The sequence below is a fragment of the Cyprinodon tularosa genome, unplaced genomic scaffold (genome assembly GCF_016077235.1).
Source record: "Cyprinodon tularosa strain WSP-4 unplaced genomic scaffold, ASM1607723v1 ctg671, whole genome shotgun sequence".
Taxonomy (NCBI): Eukaryota; Metazoa; Chordata; class Actinopteri; order Cyprinodontiformes; family Cyprinodontidae; genus Cyprinodon; species Cyprinodon tularosa.
Genome location: NW_024039420.1, coordinates 372,501 through 386,875, shown reverse-complemented (window position 1 = coordinate 386,875; position 14,375 = coordinate 372,501). Strand labels below are relative to the sequence as shown.

The 14,375-nt window shown below is 38.5% G+C and overlaps 2 protein-coding genes across 2 annotated transcripts in view; one reads left to right on the top strand and one right to left on the bottom strand.

Annotated features, from left to right (window-relative positions):
* The first annotated feature begins 627 nt into the window (after positions 1–627).
* On the top strand, positions 628–10,177 carry LOC119771425 (jnk1/mapk8 associated membrane protein). Its single transcript, XM_038267360.1, has 7 exons — positions 628–764; positions 2,561–2,640; positions 4,287–4,441; positions 6,266–6,472; positions 9,254–9,435; positions 9,513–9,589; positions 9,712–10,177. The coding sequence occupies exons 1-7, from the start codon at positions 755–757 to the stop codon at positions 9,928–9,930; spliced, it is 930 nt and encodes a 309-aa protein (XP_038123288.1). The 5' UTR covers positions 628–754; the 3' UTR covers positions 9,931–10,177.
* Positions 10,178–13,338: 3,161 nt separating this feature from the next.
* fam241a (family with sequence similarity 241 member A) overlaps positions 13,339–14,375 on the bottom strand; it is a 2,276-nt gene continuing 1,239 nt past the window's right edge. The window contains exon 2 of the mRNA XM_038267358.1: positions 13,339–14,375. This exon is cut by the window's right edge and continues 373 nt beyond it. The gene's annotated coding sequence lies outside the window, so the exon portion shown is untranslated.

Here is a 14,375-nt window from a genome sequence, read left to right as displayed (position 1 = left end):
ACCTGTAAATCAACTGACAGCCTCAAAAAGGCAAAGCCATCCAGATCAACAAGATTGAGGGGAAAAGAGTTCAGTGCAGCTTGTTGGAGAACAAAAAGATTAGCAGGGGAGTCATTGAAGGAATTCCTCTAAAAGTATCTGAAAAAGAGATTCTAGAAAACATAAGTGGTGCAAGAGTAAAAGAAATGAAACGGTTAAAAACAACAAGAAAAGGAGAAAGGTGTGATAGCTTATCTGTGTTGAATAAATTTGAAGAAGAGCAATTACCAAGCAAAGTTTTCATTGGCTACATGAGCTACAATGTCAAAATGTGCAATCCTCCACCTTTGAGATCCTTCAAATGCCAAAAATCTGGACATATAGCAGCAGTATGCAAAGGAAAATGGCGATGTGGAAGGTGTGCAGGAGAGCATGAATATGAAACAGTTTGGAAAAATATTATTATTTTTTTTTATTTCTGCTTTTATTTATTATTTTATTTCTGGGGGGGTGTCGTTTCCTGTTTCCTAGCTAAACTCCTTATCAGTTGGTGGCGGTAAAGCGCTTTTAACTAGTATCCCAACCGCCATAAAACCTAACAAGAAGAAGATAGAAAGAAGAAGCTTTTCCTCCACGCCAGTTGGGGGCGCAAGCGCCCCTTTTCGTTAGTGTTAAACGTTAGCAGGCGGAAGCAGGTCGAAACCCATCAACAAAACCACCGAATTGGCATCTTTATTCCTGTTATTGTTGTTCCCATTGGATTTTCGTTCACAAAATGAGTTCAGGTGAGGTTGGGTTGCTTTTAATGTCTTTTCTGTTCAGTAATGACTCAACCGGAGGTTATAGTTCTAGTTTTTGATTGATTTCAGGGCCGTAATTCAGCGTATATCATTAGAATCCATGAACAAACATCACTGTTAGCTGTTAACTGCAACCTTAGCTCCGAAATCTGCTTCTTATCTTGTTGTGTCTGATTAATTTGGCCTGTCGTATTTAATATTCATTTTTATATGCTCGGTTTAGAAACATCGAGAGGCGTTTCTGTCAGCATAGGCCGTGTACTTTATAACTGATCTAGTAGGGTCTAAATATCGTCCGTAGTTTCTCTACCACGTTGACATCACAGCAGCCCTTTTTCATACAGACTGGAACCTCCATAATGAGGATCTCCTGCTCCACCAGATCCAAAAGTATTTCTATTGGATTCAGTTCTGGTGACTGAACGCCATCTTTAAGAAACCAGTAAAAAGACCTTTCTATTCACACAAAGTTGTGGGAATATCTTCTCTTTTGCTATTATTCTTTCAAGGGTGTAACTTTGTAATGAAAGTTGGTGGGGAAAGTCTAAGGGTAGAGGCTGATGGACCTACAGTTACTCCACACGAATGCTTTCATTAGGTTTTTGTATTTTACAAAAATGAGCTCAAACATTTATTTATTGAATGCTTTCCTATTGTTGAGAACACAAGATGACCATAATACACTGATATTTATAGATAGTTAGAGAGATCTTTTAGTGCTTATATAGGGCCCAAAAACATTAATGTATAAAAAAGTTATGAATCACACCCAATTCTGATGCCAAAATTGATATATCATACATCCCTAGAAGTACAATTTCAATTCCATCCATCCTTCCAGAAAAATATGAATATGCTGAATTTTAAATACAGCATATCATATGTTTTTTTTCTTGTAAACTTTCTGGTAAACTTGGAGATATATTTTATTGCATGTTGCATATCCCAGTAAATCTGTTTCACCTTTAAATCTGCAGCTCTCCCTACTTCTCTTTGTGCTCTGTTGTGATGCCTGAAACAAAATTACAAGATATGTTGAAGCGCTGCAGTCTGATTTAATCTGTAAAATAAGAAAACAGGTTCATTTTAACCTGTAACTGGAAGTCATCGTCCTCTGAAAAGCCAAGCTTTTTTAACTAGTAAAGAAGAACACAACATGCTGTGTCTCTCCTCCTCCACGTAGCTACTCTTTACAAAGTGAAATGCGACAGCAAATCAGATGTCTCAAAGCGACATATCAAATGATGTTACACCGAGAGGCAGGAGCAGCAAGAGAGGGGAAAATAAAAACACAGCCTCATAATTCTCTGAAAGGGGGAAAAAAAACAAAGATTATTGGTGGGAACTGTCACCTCCATGCTAAAGTTGGTGGGGATATGTCCGCACCAGTCCCTCAGAAAGTTACGCCTGTTTATTCTTTGCAAATCCAAGAGGTGGATGTTGGTTTATACCCAGACAGACCATCAGATTATGATGTACTGGGATACAGCTTGTGATTATGGATAACGGTGGTAGTAGGGGTGGTATTATTGATTGTTGTTTACTTCCTCTTTTACTTTGTTTCTTCATTATTGTAATTTGTGTTAAAACTGTTATAATACTGTGATTATAATTAAGCATGATATATACTTTATCTGTCTATATATATATGAACTATGAAGATATTTCCTGGGCGACACAAATAACTCATTAGCTAATGAGTTAAATCTGAAAATGTTTACAGGGTCTAACCAGCATCATTTAGAGAAAACAACATTTAAGCATTCTTTTTTCAATTCCAGGTGTAGCTATGAGCTCAACATGTCCTGGTCTGTACTGCGGTCGGATCATGGTGAACGACACGGTGGTGGGAGAGTGTGGCGTGAGTACCAAACACCAGCTTTCATGTTTCCAGTTACATTTATCATCTTCAATCTTTTTTTGTCTGTGGATAAATTATAACACCTTTAGTTGCATAGTTTTAGCTTCACTTGGTTTAGATTCTGTATATATATTCTGTATATATAATTATTTTGCTCTTAAATTATAAATTTTTTAAGGAAAAATAAATTGAAGGATTAATTAATTATTTAAAAAAAATTGTTATTTGTAGCCTGAGACTAATTGTGGAGGACAGCAATGTGACAGCTGGTTAAATGCCCCTGAGTCCTAAATGAGGAGTCAGCTGAGCCGTGAGGGATTATTAGTCACATTATTTCATCCTGATTAGCATCTCCGATTTTCCAAATAATCTTGACTGATTGTGATGAAGATATCTGCTCATAATGTTCTTCTATAAGGTTTGAAACTCTACACTTCCACAGCCACATAAATAAAATTAATAAAGTGTTTTAGTGTCATAGATATTTTGTTTATTTTAGGTTTTACATTGATAATTTTTCTGTTCAGAACAGACTTACTTGTGTTGACCAGTTATTGTGGTTGAAAATGTTTTGTTTGTTTTTATTCCTGGCATACCAACAGAGACGGGATTGTTTCTGCTGTCTCTGGTGATGCCTCATTAAACTCAAATTAAAGCTGCTTCCTCAGCAGTTTCATTGTTGCTGTTGAAGGTGAAGCCCCCAAAATCAGGGGCGTGTTTCATTTAAATTCCAACATTTCTAAGCAAGATTAACACAGCTGCTTGCTAACAGAAAACTAGCAGGAGTTTGAGTTATTACCTGCTTTACATTTCCTCCTTCTCATCTAGTTAGTATTCCACAAGAAACTTTTTAAAGGAGCCGAAGTCTGGCTGGTGTTGGGCTTCAGTTCAAACCTGCTGGAGTGTGAGAATGGCTGTTTGTTTTGGGTTTTTGGGGGGAGGAGATGGTTATTAAAAACAGAAAGGCCCACAATGACATGTTCTCCACAAATTGAGATGCTGGTCCTCCTTCTCTATTGACCTTTATTCTGGAAGTATTGATGTTAGAACTCTTCCAGTGGAAGAGAGCTAACGTTACTCCCCCTGCTATTACCACTCCAGTCTATATTTCACCCAGGGACTCACCTGCAGGCAGTCTGCAATTGTTGCTGTTTATGTAACCTTTTACCTATTGTGCAAAAGACCAGGGAACAATGGTAAATAAACTAATGCAAACTGCTAATGCTGCTATTGCTGCTACCATAGGAACACACACACAAGTCAAATTCCTGAGCCTAAACTCAGAGGAAAAATAGTGGAATGAAAAGCGGCCAGACTGAGTTCTTATTAAACTGTTGTTGTTTTTTTTCCAGCCTTATTTTAATGATAACTTCAGTGGGATTGTAAAAGTAAACTACCAGGGTATGACTCATTTTGGTAAATCTACAAAATGATGGCTATAAAACTCACAGATTCACTAAGAATTATTTATTTTCTACTTCCTTGAACTATTAGTGTACATAAATAAACACATGGAATAAAACACAAGCTAATTCTACTGCATTGAAAAAGATTTGATTGTTTTGATCTTCCTCTAGTTGGATCAGAAATACTTTTTCTCCCTGAAAATAAACAAGGTTTTAACTCTTGATTGTCTCTGATTGAAGGTTTGTCCTCGCGGAGAGCGGGTCAACCCCCAGAAGGTGTGTGAACCCTGCAAGGAGTCCCCAGAGCTGTATGACTGGCTCTACCTGGGCTTCATGGCCATGTTGCCTCTGGTGTTGCACTGGTTCTTCATCGAGTGGTACTCTGGGAAGAAGAGGTGAGATTTGCCTCAATAAACAGACTGTGACCCCTTCTTTAGATCACATGTAGAAATGGTGTGAAAAGAATAAACCTGGTGTAAGGCAAATCAGATTATATGGTGTATTTCTGTAGCGATACAATTGAAAATGCTGTACATGAATAAAACATAATTGGAAATCAAGGAAGTATGAATTGCTTTGGCATAGGAGGAGGGGGAAATTTAAACTTCATATTAAAGGCTATAAAATGAATAATTGATAAGATTATTATTATTAAAATGAATAATTAATGATTAACAATAAAATAATCATGCAAGTGAGCTAAAGCTTTTTTCTATTATAATGTAATTCTTGTTTTACTCTCTAAACGCTGCTTTTAAATTTTTTCTTGGACGTGTTTTTGTGGAACTCTGCTTCCATCACATTATCCGCAGTTGGCCAACAGCTTAAACACTTAAATCACTGTCGACTTTGAACAGATATTAATTTAGATCAGGGGTCACCAACGCTGTGTCCGCGGGCACTGAGAGGCCTTCAATGACCCCACAAGGCCCTCAGCATCTTCTAAAAACAGAAAAACTCACCAGATGGCTAAGTTTGAGGGAAAAAGAAAATGTGTTGCTCTTTTTAAAGTTTTTGTGGAGCATGTCATTATAGTTATCATATTGGGCATTTAAGCATTTATAGAGATCTTAAAATGTCAACATCTGACAGAAAATTTTAAATTAAAGTAAAAATAAAATATGTTTATGTATAACGCTTAGGTGAACACTGACCCCTCCCGTTCATAGGTCAGTATTGGAAGCCCTTCCTATGAAGTAGCTCTGAGCCTTAAAAATCATATCGACCCCTGGTCTAGATGATCCTAGTGTTAATTGGTGTAAACCTAGTTTGAACAGACATGGGGAACAGGTCTGTACATCTCCTATTTGTATATTTCTTCTCCGTCTTTGCACCAATACCAGTGTCAAGAACTCGTAACATACTTGTAAAAACAACCCGATACTTTGCACCGATACCAGTTCTACATTTGACAAAGATCCTTGTATCAAAACAATTAAGCTTTTTCCTTAGCTGCCACTATCAATAGGCCTTTTCCTATTGGGGAAAAAAGCCTCCTCCTCTGCAACGAAGCATTTCTGGATCCCAGGTCAAAGTCTGACTTTGTCAATTTGGCATTTTAGAAAATAAGTTCAAAATCTTTTAATTAGACAAAGATTTCTTTCATGCACTTGCAGCACTCTGTATCGGAAGAACTAGCGCATTAGTACTTGTACTCTAGTAGAAGATATCAGGTATCGAGACATGCAAATTTCATTGATTGATTGACTTTATTGATCTCACAGTGGAGAAATGTACTCGCTACATCAGCTCATTGTTGTAACTTGAATGTTGCAACTGGTGCAAGTTAGCATGTTTACCCTACCCTATGTAAACGCTCCTGATACGGAGTCCTAAACTGATGGAAGTATTTCTAGAAGCCATTTTTCCAGCTACTGCTCCTGAGCTGGTGGTGGTATGGGCCAAACTGGGAGCAGAGATGAGTTGAACAGACAATGGGAACCAGCGTCACACCATATTATGTTCTTCATCATATATTTTGACCCACAGGGCACCAAATATGGTGTATAACCGGGAAGTGGATAGACGCTCTATTTGATCATGTGCAGAAACAAACTGGGTGAAATATCACATGACCAACATTAGGCGGCCCATATAGAAATTCACATTTGGTTTGATGTACAGTAATAATAATAATAATTAAAAAAAAAGAAAATCTGAAAAGCATTATCCGTCTGGTCTTAAATCCAATGTAACATGTATCTTTCCTTTGTTTGCAGCTCCAGTGCTCTGCTGCAGCACGTCACCGCCTTGCTGGAGTGCAGTGTATCTGCTGTGGTAACTCTGCTGCTCACTGAACCTATGGGGAAACTCAGCATCCGGTCCTGTCGGGTCCAGATGTTGTCCGACTGGTACACCATGCTGTACAACCCAAGCCCGGACTACGTCAGCACTTTACACTGCACACAGGAGGCTGTCTACCCGCTGTGAGTATCTCACACACAGAGATACAAACACACACAGGAACAAAGGGACAAATACTGGTTAGAGGAGGAAGCTTAGTTTATAATAAAGTTCCATTTATTACCATATAAAGCAGCAAACTTCCAGATATGTATGGCTATAGTTTCCTACTAAAAATGTTTAGCCTCTCTCTAAACCTTCATTACAACTCCTCAGATGTGGTGTTCCTCAGGGGTGACGGTCTCACCCCTATGAAATGGTGACTCAGGTTTAAAACTGCATGTTGAGCTGCACTTATGTCTCAAAAATAAAAGACTTTAGACTCTACTTAGACTTGTGCTGTAAAAACAAGACTTGATTTCTTAGTAACTGTATTAATCTTTTGTGATGAGGAGCTAAAGAAAGCCAGAATGTTAACTACAGAAAGCAGCTCATGCTCTTGTTTTATTCACAAAAATTGTGCTCAACTAATAATTGATGCTGTTAGATTATAGGACATTATTGGCCCAAAACAATATCTTCCTATTAGTTGTTCAAATAAACACTATATTAAATGACTTGCATAAAAAAATAAATGTACCTTAAATCGACTGTCTCACATGGTTAAGTTGCATCAACATTACTTTAAATCTACTGGAAATATCTGAATAAAAACATTTCCTGTTCTGTTCATTTAAATCAGCACTCCTTTACTTACTACACTGTGTCCATAACAACGATATGGGTTTAAAGTATGTTTTCTAAAAATTAATTACATTTCATAGAAAACCCTTGAAACTATATATGGGGCAAAAGGAAAGCATAACGTGTAAATGGGACTCGCTGTTCCTTGTGTGTGCACTCCTCAAAGTTCCAGTTAGAAGACTGGTAATTTACAAAAAAAAAAATACAGAAGAACACTTCTGTCATGACTCTACTTAGACAGAATTAATAGATTAACAGCAAGCTCAATTTTCACGAGCCAGGAGGAAGCTGAGCATCTTGCTCCTTTATTACGGTGTTCTTACAATTTTGTACAATTGTGTGGGAAGCTCGATGAAAGCTTTGAGTTTGGCTTGCTGTTAATCTGCGTTAACATACACAGTGTATCCAACACGTAGTGATAACAGTACAGTGAAAAGCCATAGCAGCAGTTGGTAGAGGATACAACATATGACACATTGCTCATGAGGAAAAGGCAGAAGAAATGTCTAACTTCGAATCTAAAGCTCAAGATCCAGACACTCTAGCTCTAAGCATTCATCCTACAAGTCGTCCTCAAAGTCCAGCTTATTTGAAACAGCCATTTTTGCACGAGCCGCTGCCGAAGCCACAAATGCAAAAGCTTCCTACAATAAAACACAAATTGAAATTAAAAAGCAACAAGCAAATCTAGAGTGTGATTTTAAAATGCTGGAGATAGAAAAGGAAGCCCCAGCTGCTACGGCAAGAGCAGAGGTTCTAGAAGCTGCTGCAGCTGCTGAACAAGATAAGGAGGAGAGTGTAAAGAGTGGAGTCTCACCACAAGTTGTCAGACAACGAACCATGGAGTACGTGCAACATCAAGACGCTCAGCTTCCTGGCTCATGAAAATTGAGTTTGGCTTTTAATCTGCGTTAACATACACAGTGTATCCAACACGTAGTGATAATAGTACACTTGCTCATACTTGACAGGTTTAATTTATTTTCGGTTTCTTTCGCCTTACCTTGAGTTGCCATCGGTGTCTGAGTTGAGATGAATAAAATTGTAGAACTAATCAGAATTCAAATTTTTATTGTCATTACACTGTACAAAGTACAAAGCAACCAAATTAACTTTCTGCATTTAATTCATCCCTTTGGGGAGCAGTAGGCTGCCATTGTGCAGCACCCGGGGAGCAGTGTGAGGGTTAAGGGTCTTGCTTAGGGACCCAGAGTGGCAGTCCGTGGGAGTGGGGCTTGAACTCAGAACCTCTGGGACCCTCCCTCCCTAACCACTAGGCCACCACTCCCCCAACTCTGCCGATTGCTTCCGAGTATCCACATTATCCATTATGGATATAATCTTTTCATTGTTTGCTAGATTGGACCCAGTTTACATGGACTTGCTTGGTGTCACATCTGCAGAAATGTAGCAGAAACTTCCGACCTTAAACATTCAGGGAAAAATAGGCCAAAGGCTTATAGATGCATCTTTGCTGAACTACTGAGGTGTCTAAAAAATGTGTCTGTTTTAGTCATAAAAGGTAAAATGAAGGGCTATATAAAGATCTTTTTTCAGTAAAAACATACAAAATATCTCCTAAAATCAGCACTGTGTAACTTTTAGCCACCAGGGGGCACTTTACCTGTAACTTTCACTGTTACAATAATAACAGTAATGATAAACAGTCTCCCTCTGTGTTTTGGAGTTTGATAGAAATCATTTTGGCCCAGCAGATTGAGAAGTCATGAGTCACTGATAAATTCAATCCCATTAACCCCTCTAGATTAGTGTACCCAAAATAAGTCTGCATTTTGTTTTCCCAAATTCTATAAGCTTAGTTAGCTGTTGTGTTAAACTGGAGCTCAGACTGGCATAAAGCGGCGCTCTGGCACTCCTTTAGTGACGTTTCCGATCTTCTCAAGTTACCTAGATGAGTTTGTGAGAGGAGTAGCCTGCATGGAGCGTTGAGATGAACCAAGTGCTGTAGATTGACCTGATAATAATTATGGTCCAAAAGTAATTGAAGTCACTTAAATCCTTTAAGAAAACTCAGTCTTGAGGCTAAGATTGTTTGAAAATGTTGAACTATCTGTCTCTGAGTAATTAAAACAGTCTGCGTTGCTGTTGTTTTTGTCTAGCTACACCATAGTGTTAATCTACTATGCCTTCTGCCTGGTAATGATGATGCTGCTGCGCCCCCTGCTGGTAAAGAAGATCGCGTGTGGCCTTGGGAAGACGGACCGCTTTAGGAGCATCTACGCCGCTCTCTACTTCTTCCCCATCGTCACTGTGCTGCAGGCGGTGGGCGGCGGGCTGCTGTGTAAGTTTTTTACCGTTGCACAGTTAAAACAATGTCGGCAGTATGTGAGAGTTAATGGATGTGCCTGTGTGTTGCAGACTACGCCTTTCCCTACATCATACTGGTCCTGTCACTGGTCACACTGGCTGTTTACATGTCTGCTTCTGAGATTCAGGTAAGGTTTTTCCTGTGTAGTTGCTGAAACAGTTGAATGGATCAGCAAATTTCAAAATAAAATCTTTCAAAACCTAACATTGGATTCTGGAGATGTTTAATATTTTGTGTTCTACCCCCCAGTCCCTCCAGTCTCTTATCTCCAAGAAGAAGCGTCTGGTGGTTCTGTTCAGCCATTGGCTGCTCCACGGTTACGGGATCATCTCCATCTGTCTTCTGGATAAACTAGAACTGTCCCTACCATTGCTCGCTCTGGTTCCTGGACCCACACTGTTCTACATCGCCACGGCCAAGTTCACAGAGCCCAGTCGAATCCTCTCCGAGGGAGGCAGCAGGCACTGACCTCCTTTTTTTGCTGGTTTACCATCTTTGCTGCTCGTTTACTGTTTAAAGTTGACGTTTGTGTGAATGCTGCTCACATCTGCAAACTTTGACTTCTTCCTGATAAGAGGAAATATTCCAACTTGTTGTGAGAGTTCAGCTACTCTTCTTTAATGTTTTCTGTTTCTAAGATGACTGTAAATATGTCTATTTGTAAATACGAATGTATTTATGTTTGCTCGTTACAAATAAATGTTTCACAAAAACAGAACTACAGTTTTGCTGCTGTTTTAATCTCATAGTAGAAATGAAAACCAACCTGTTTGAGATCAAAGATCCACTCAGTCCTTCCTGTCACATTCACCCCCAATCATCAACCTCTCTGTTATATTACAGAGTGCATGTTTGAATTCTCAGTTGTTCCTGATGCTCACTTCAGTCTTTTGGTCTTTAGTTTTCAGGTTGTGCATCAATGCATCCTGCTCTACTGACTGAGATGTTTCCCTTTAAAGCTACAGTGTGTAACTTTTAGCGACATCTAGCGGTCAGACTGCAGACTGCAGCAACATGAACATCCCCCCCCCCACCGCTTCTCCCCCCCAACAGTACGGCGAGCGTTACGGGACAAAATGTCTTCCACGACGTCCACATCACCTACCTTCTCAAGTGATGAGGTTTGTTTACATAGATAATTTTACAGATAGTATTTCATTAGTCTGTGTAGGGTATAGATTTCATGTAGACTTAAGATAATGAATATACCCGTTATTTTTTCTACATCGTTGTGACGTTTTGGCGATCTCGCAATCGCTAGTTTGTTGGCTCTGCGCTGCCGTAGCGCAAAGATGTCTGCCTCCATGGCTGCAAGACCCGCTCCTATGTAATTATAAATAACGAATTCTAAGGAAACGCAAATATTAGGGTTAAGAGGCTGAGCTCGTAGATGATTATAAATAACATAGTTATGTATTATATATTACATTTCTGACTGTATATCCCTGTAATTATTACACACTGTAGCTTTAACTCCTGTTCCTAGATTTGGTTACTTTCAGATGACTTAGGCTCAGTCATCCTTCAAGATCTGAAGTTTATCACCAAGTGAGTTTGTGTGCTTTAATTTCCCAACTCACCTTTTATTACACCGCCTTCACCTCCGTTTTCCTTCCCATAAAAAAAAATAATATTCAGAATGCACACACTTTTTCCACATTAGATCTAGCTTTTTGCGTTCTTCCTCTGGGAAGCTATTGGCTTTTCTATTAGTGCAATTTAATATGTCTATTTCCTGTTTTTCCATCCAAAGTGGTTGTTACCCAGTGCCATAAGGTATTTTTTTCTAATATTAAGCCATTTATCAGACTATCTCAGATGTTAATTTATTTTCTCTTCCTTGAAGGTATCGGTATGTTTAGAGTTTGTACTGCTGTCTCTCTTCTTGAGGAAGCCATTGATGAAGCTATTTTATTACATCACAGACTAGTAGGTAAGGGGTGGAGCCTTTCCCACTTGGACAGAGACATAGGTAGAGGGGGCCACCACTGGCCACCCCTCAACTTATTTCCACTGATTTCTATTTATTCACTGGATTGCTGATAGACCGAAAAAAAAAAAAAAACTGAATTCACCTGCCACCATCTTGGTACTCCCCACTTTAACAGAGCTGTGCCATAAAAATGCCTGTAATGTAATTAATACATGTATATTCCATGTAGATAATAATTTGAGCACTTTTGGCACATCATCAGATAGTGTCTGGGTGCGTGCGTAATATCTGATTGCAGTATTATTATGCTCCATTAACACACTAATTTTGTTGTGATGGATTTGTATAATATGTAATATTAAATGATTTCTAGGCTTCATGGATTTCATATCGACTATGAAATGTGATGTGCCCATTTTTTACCATAAATACGGTAATCTACTGATGCTATGAAATAGCAAGTGTGAGTCAAAGTGATGGTTTTATCTTTGTTTTGAAAGTCTTAAGCCCCCCCCCCAAGAAAATGAGATCCTCCTCGTTGTTCGATGCCGTATCACATGTAATGTTTACATTCTGACCGGTCTAACTACAGAGTACCAATATGGCAGCCGGTGACTTCACAGCATCGCGTACCACCAACGGAATAGAGATCTGTGCTTATTTCCTGTTCCCATGTGGATGCAATTCAAACGCAGCATCAAGCAGTTTCAGTCTAAACCTGATTGGCAGCAATCATGCATGATTTATTTCTTCAAATCATTATACTTACACTAAAGATGACATACCGAATTTGTGATTTCAAGAGATGTCTTTGTATATTATAGGGGAGAAGAAAAAGTTACATTTCTACAGGTTTTCTTTGACTCTTCTATGATATTTAAGATAAAGAACTGCTGAATCTATTCAACATGTGCTATGGAGAACAATAAATGATTAATGTAGAAATCAAGGCTGTATTAATATGCGTGTATACTTATTAGCAAAAAAAAAAAAACTATTAAAATTTAGCCAGTCCCTTGTGATTTAGTTGAAAAAGTATAAATGTTTTGCTAATTTACCTGGCTGTTGGTAAAGTGAGATTAGTGTAGGATGGCCAATGAACTACATTGGTCCCTGCCCCCCCGTTACACAAAGAAGCCGGTATGCTTCATCTTTTGGCCATTTCATCCCTCCTCTGAGCTCATCTGCTGAGATGTTTCTTCCCTTGACTGAGCCTCCAGTGGATCTAGTTTACACCAACCTTTTCTAACATGGAACGCATAGATGTGCCTCTACATTACATTTTTGTGTCCATTTCTGTCTTGAACCCCCAGTCAGCCTTGGCAAAAGGATTTAGCCTGTGCCTGGTTCCTCTACACAGCTCCATGCTGAGTTTAAGGGATTATCTATGGTTGCCACATGCAAATCCTGCAAAGTCAATTACTTTATGACTTATATGGAAATCTTTTAAACCAACCAGTCTGCATGACTTAATTGATCTTCTTTTAGGTGCCTAAATATACAGAAAAATAAAGTATGCTTAGATCTTTATTTTTGTTTTTAGCTGTCTCTTTAACTCTTGTAGCCATTGGCCATGAGTGATCTTGTTTTTTATTTAGTTAAAAAGGAATCCTCACCCTAAAATTTAAATTTTTTTGGTCTTTGATGTCCTTTTGGTGTCCAGTTGAGGCAGATGGCTGCTAATAATGAGCCTGGTTCTGCCTGTTTCAAATTACCTTTTTCTTCCCCCTATTACCAGTTGCTTTATTGGGATAAGAGGGTCATTAAAAAAAAAAAAAAGAGCTCAGAATCAAGTCCAAAAGACAAACTCCCATATGATCAGATAGGGGATCCAATATCCAGATAGTCGGCTTTAATGATCTCAATTAGTGTCAAACATTGTTACCTTGGCAACAGTCTGATAAAGAAGCTGATATTTAAGTTTAATGAGCAGACCAAAGATGTATGATCAGCAAACCTTTTATTAAATTCACTTTTAATAAAACACAGCAGTATCAGAAACGATATATGTAGGAGAAAAAAAACTGATTCTGATATTTGGTGTTTCTCCTACACTTTGTTTCATTCTTATAAATTCACCAGAAATCAGCTTCAGTGTGTTTGAAATGTATGGGCAGTATGAGCACATGTTCAGAGACAGCTCAGCTTGTTGAATCACATCCTGCTCAGTGGCAACACGTTTTAATGAGCTAGTTTCCTCTGAAAGTCTTTTAAACAAGAACAGATATGTCTCTTCTAAAAGGAACTAAACTTAGACGCTGCTGCGTTTCACCACACCGGTGATCAAAGAGACAAAACTGAGCAAAAATAAAATAATCCCCCGCCCTTGAAAAGTTCCTCCTCTTCTCTGGGGCTTGAAGATCACATTAAAGTTGTTGTGGTTAGAGTTTGAACTACTGATATTAGATGTTTAAAAAAGAAAAAAAAAACGATCAACAGCTGACTCCATTTCTGATTCTTACTTCAGACAAAAAAAAAAAAAAAAAAGAAATTGATTGTTAGGTAAAACAAATTGATCCAGAGTGAGGCAAAGCTGTTTAGTTGAACATTGAATTTTCTGTGAATATGGTTCTGCTGCTGCATAGGTTAACTAACACACCAACCGAGGATGAACATGACATTTTTCCTGCAATCCGTCTGACTGATTATTAGGATCCTGCAGAGCTACATTAAGGTGATGAAGTCAGAGGCTTATTTGGAGCTAATGCTCCTATAAAACAAAGGAGACGTTCGGATTGGCATCTTTAGTCAGATAAGAGGGGGCAGAAGATTATCAGGATGTTTGGAGCAGCTTCAGGAGAAACATAACTTTGGCTTGTTTGTGCACACAGTTCCTGTCTTCATCACAATTAATGCTGAAACTGCAGTAAAGGCAGTTCCATGTATGATTATCCAGGGAAATCCTTGATATTCTTAAATGGAATTTAATTTCCACTTTAAAAAAAAAAATGTCGCCCATAACAGATCTAAAAGATGCTCC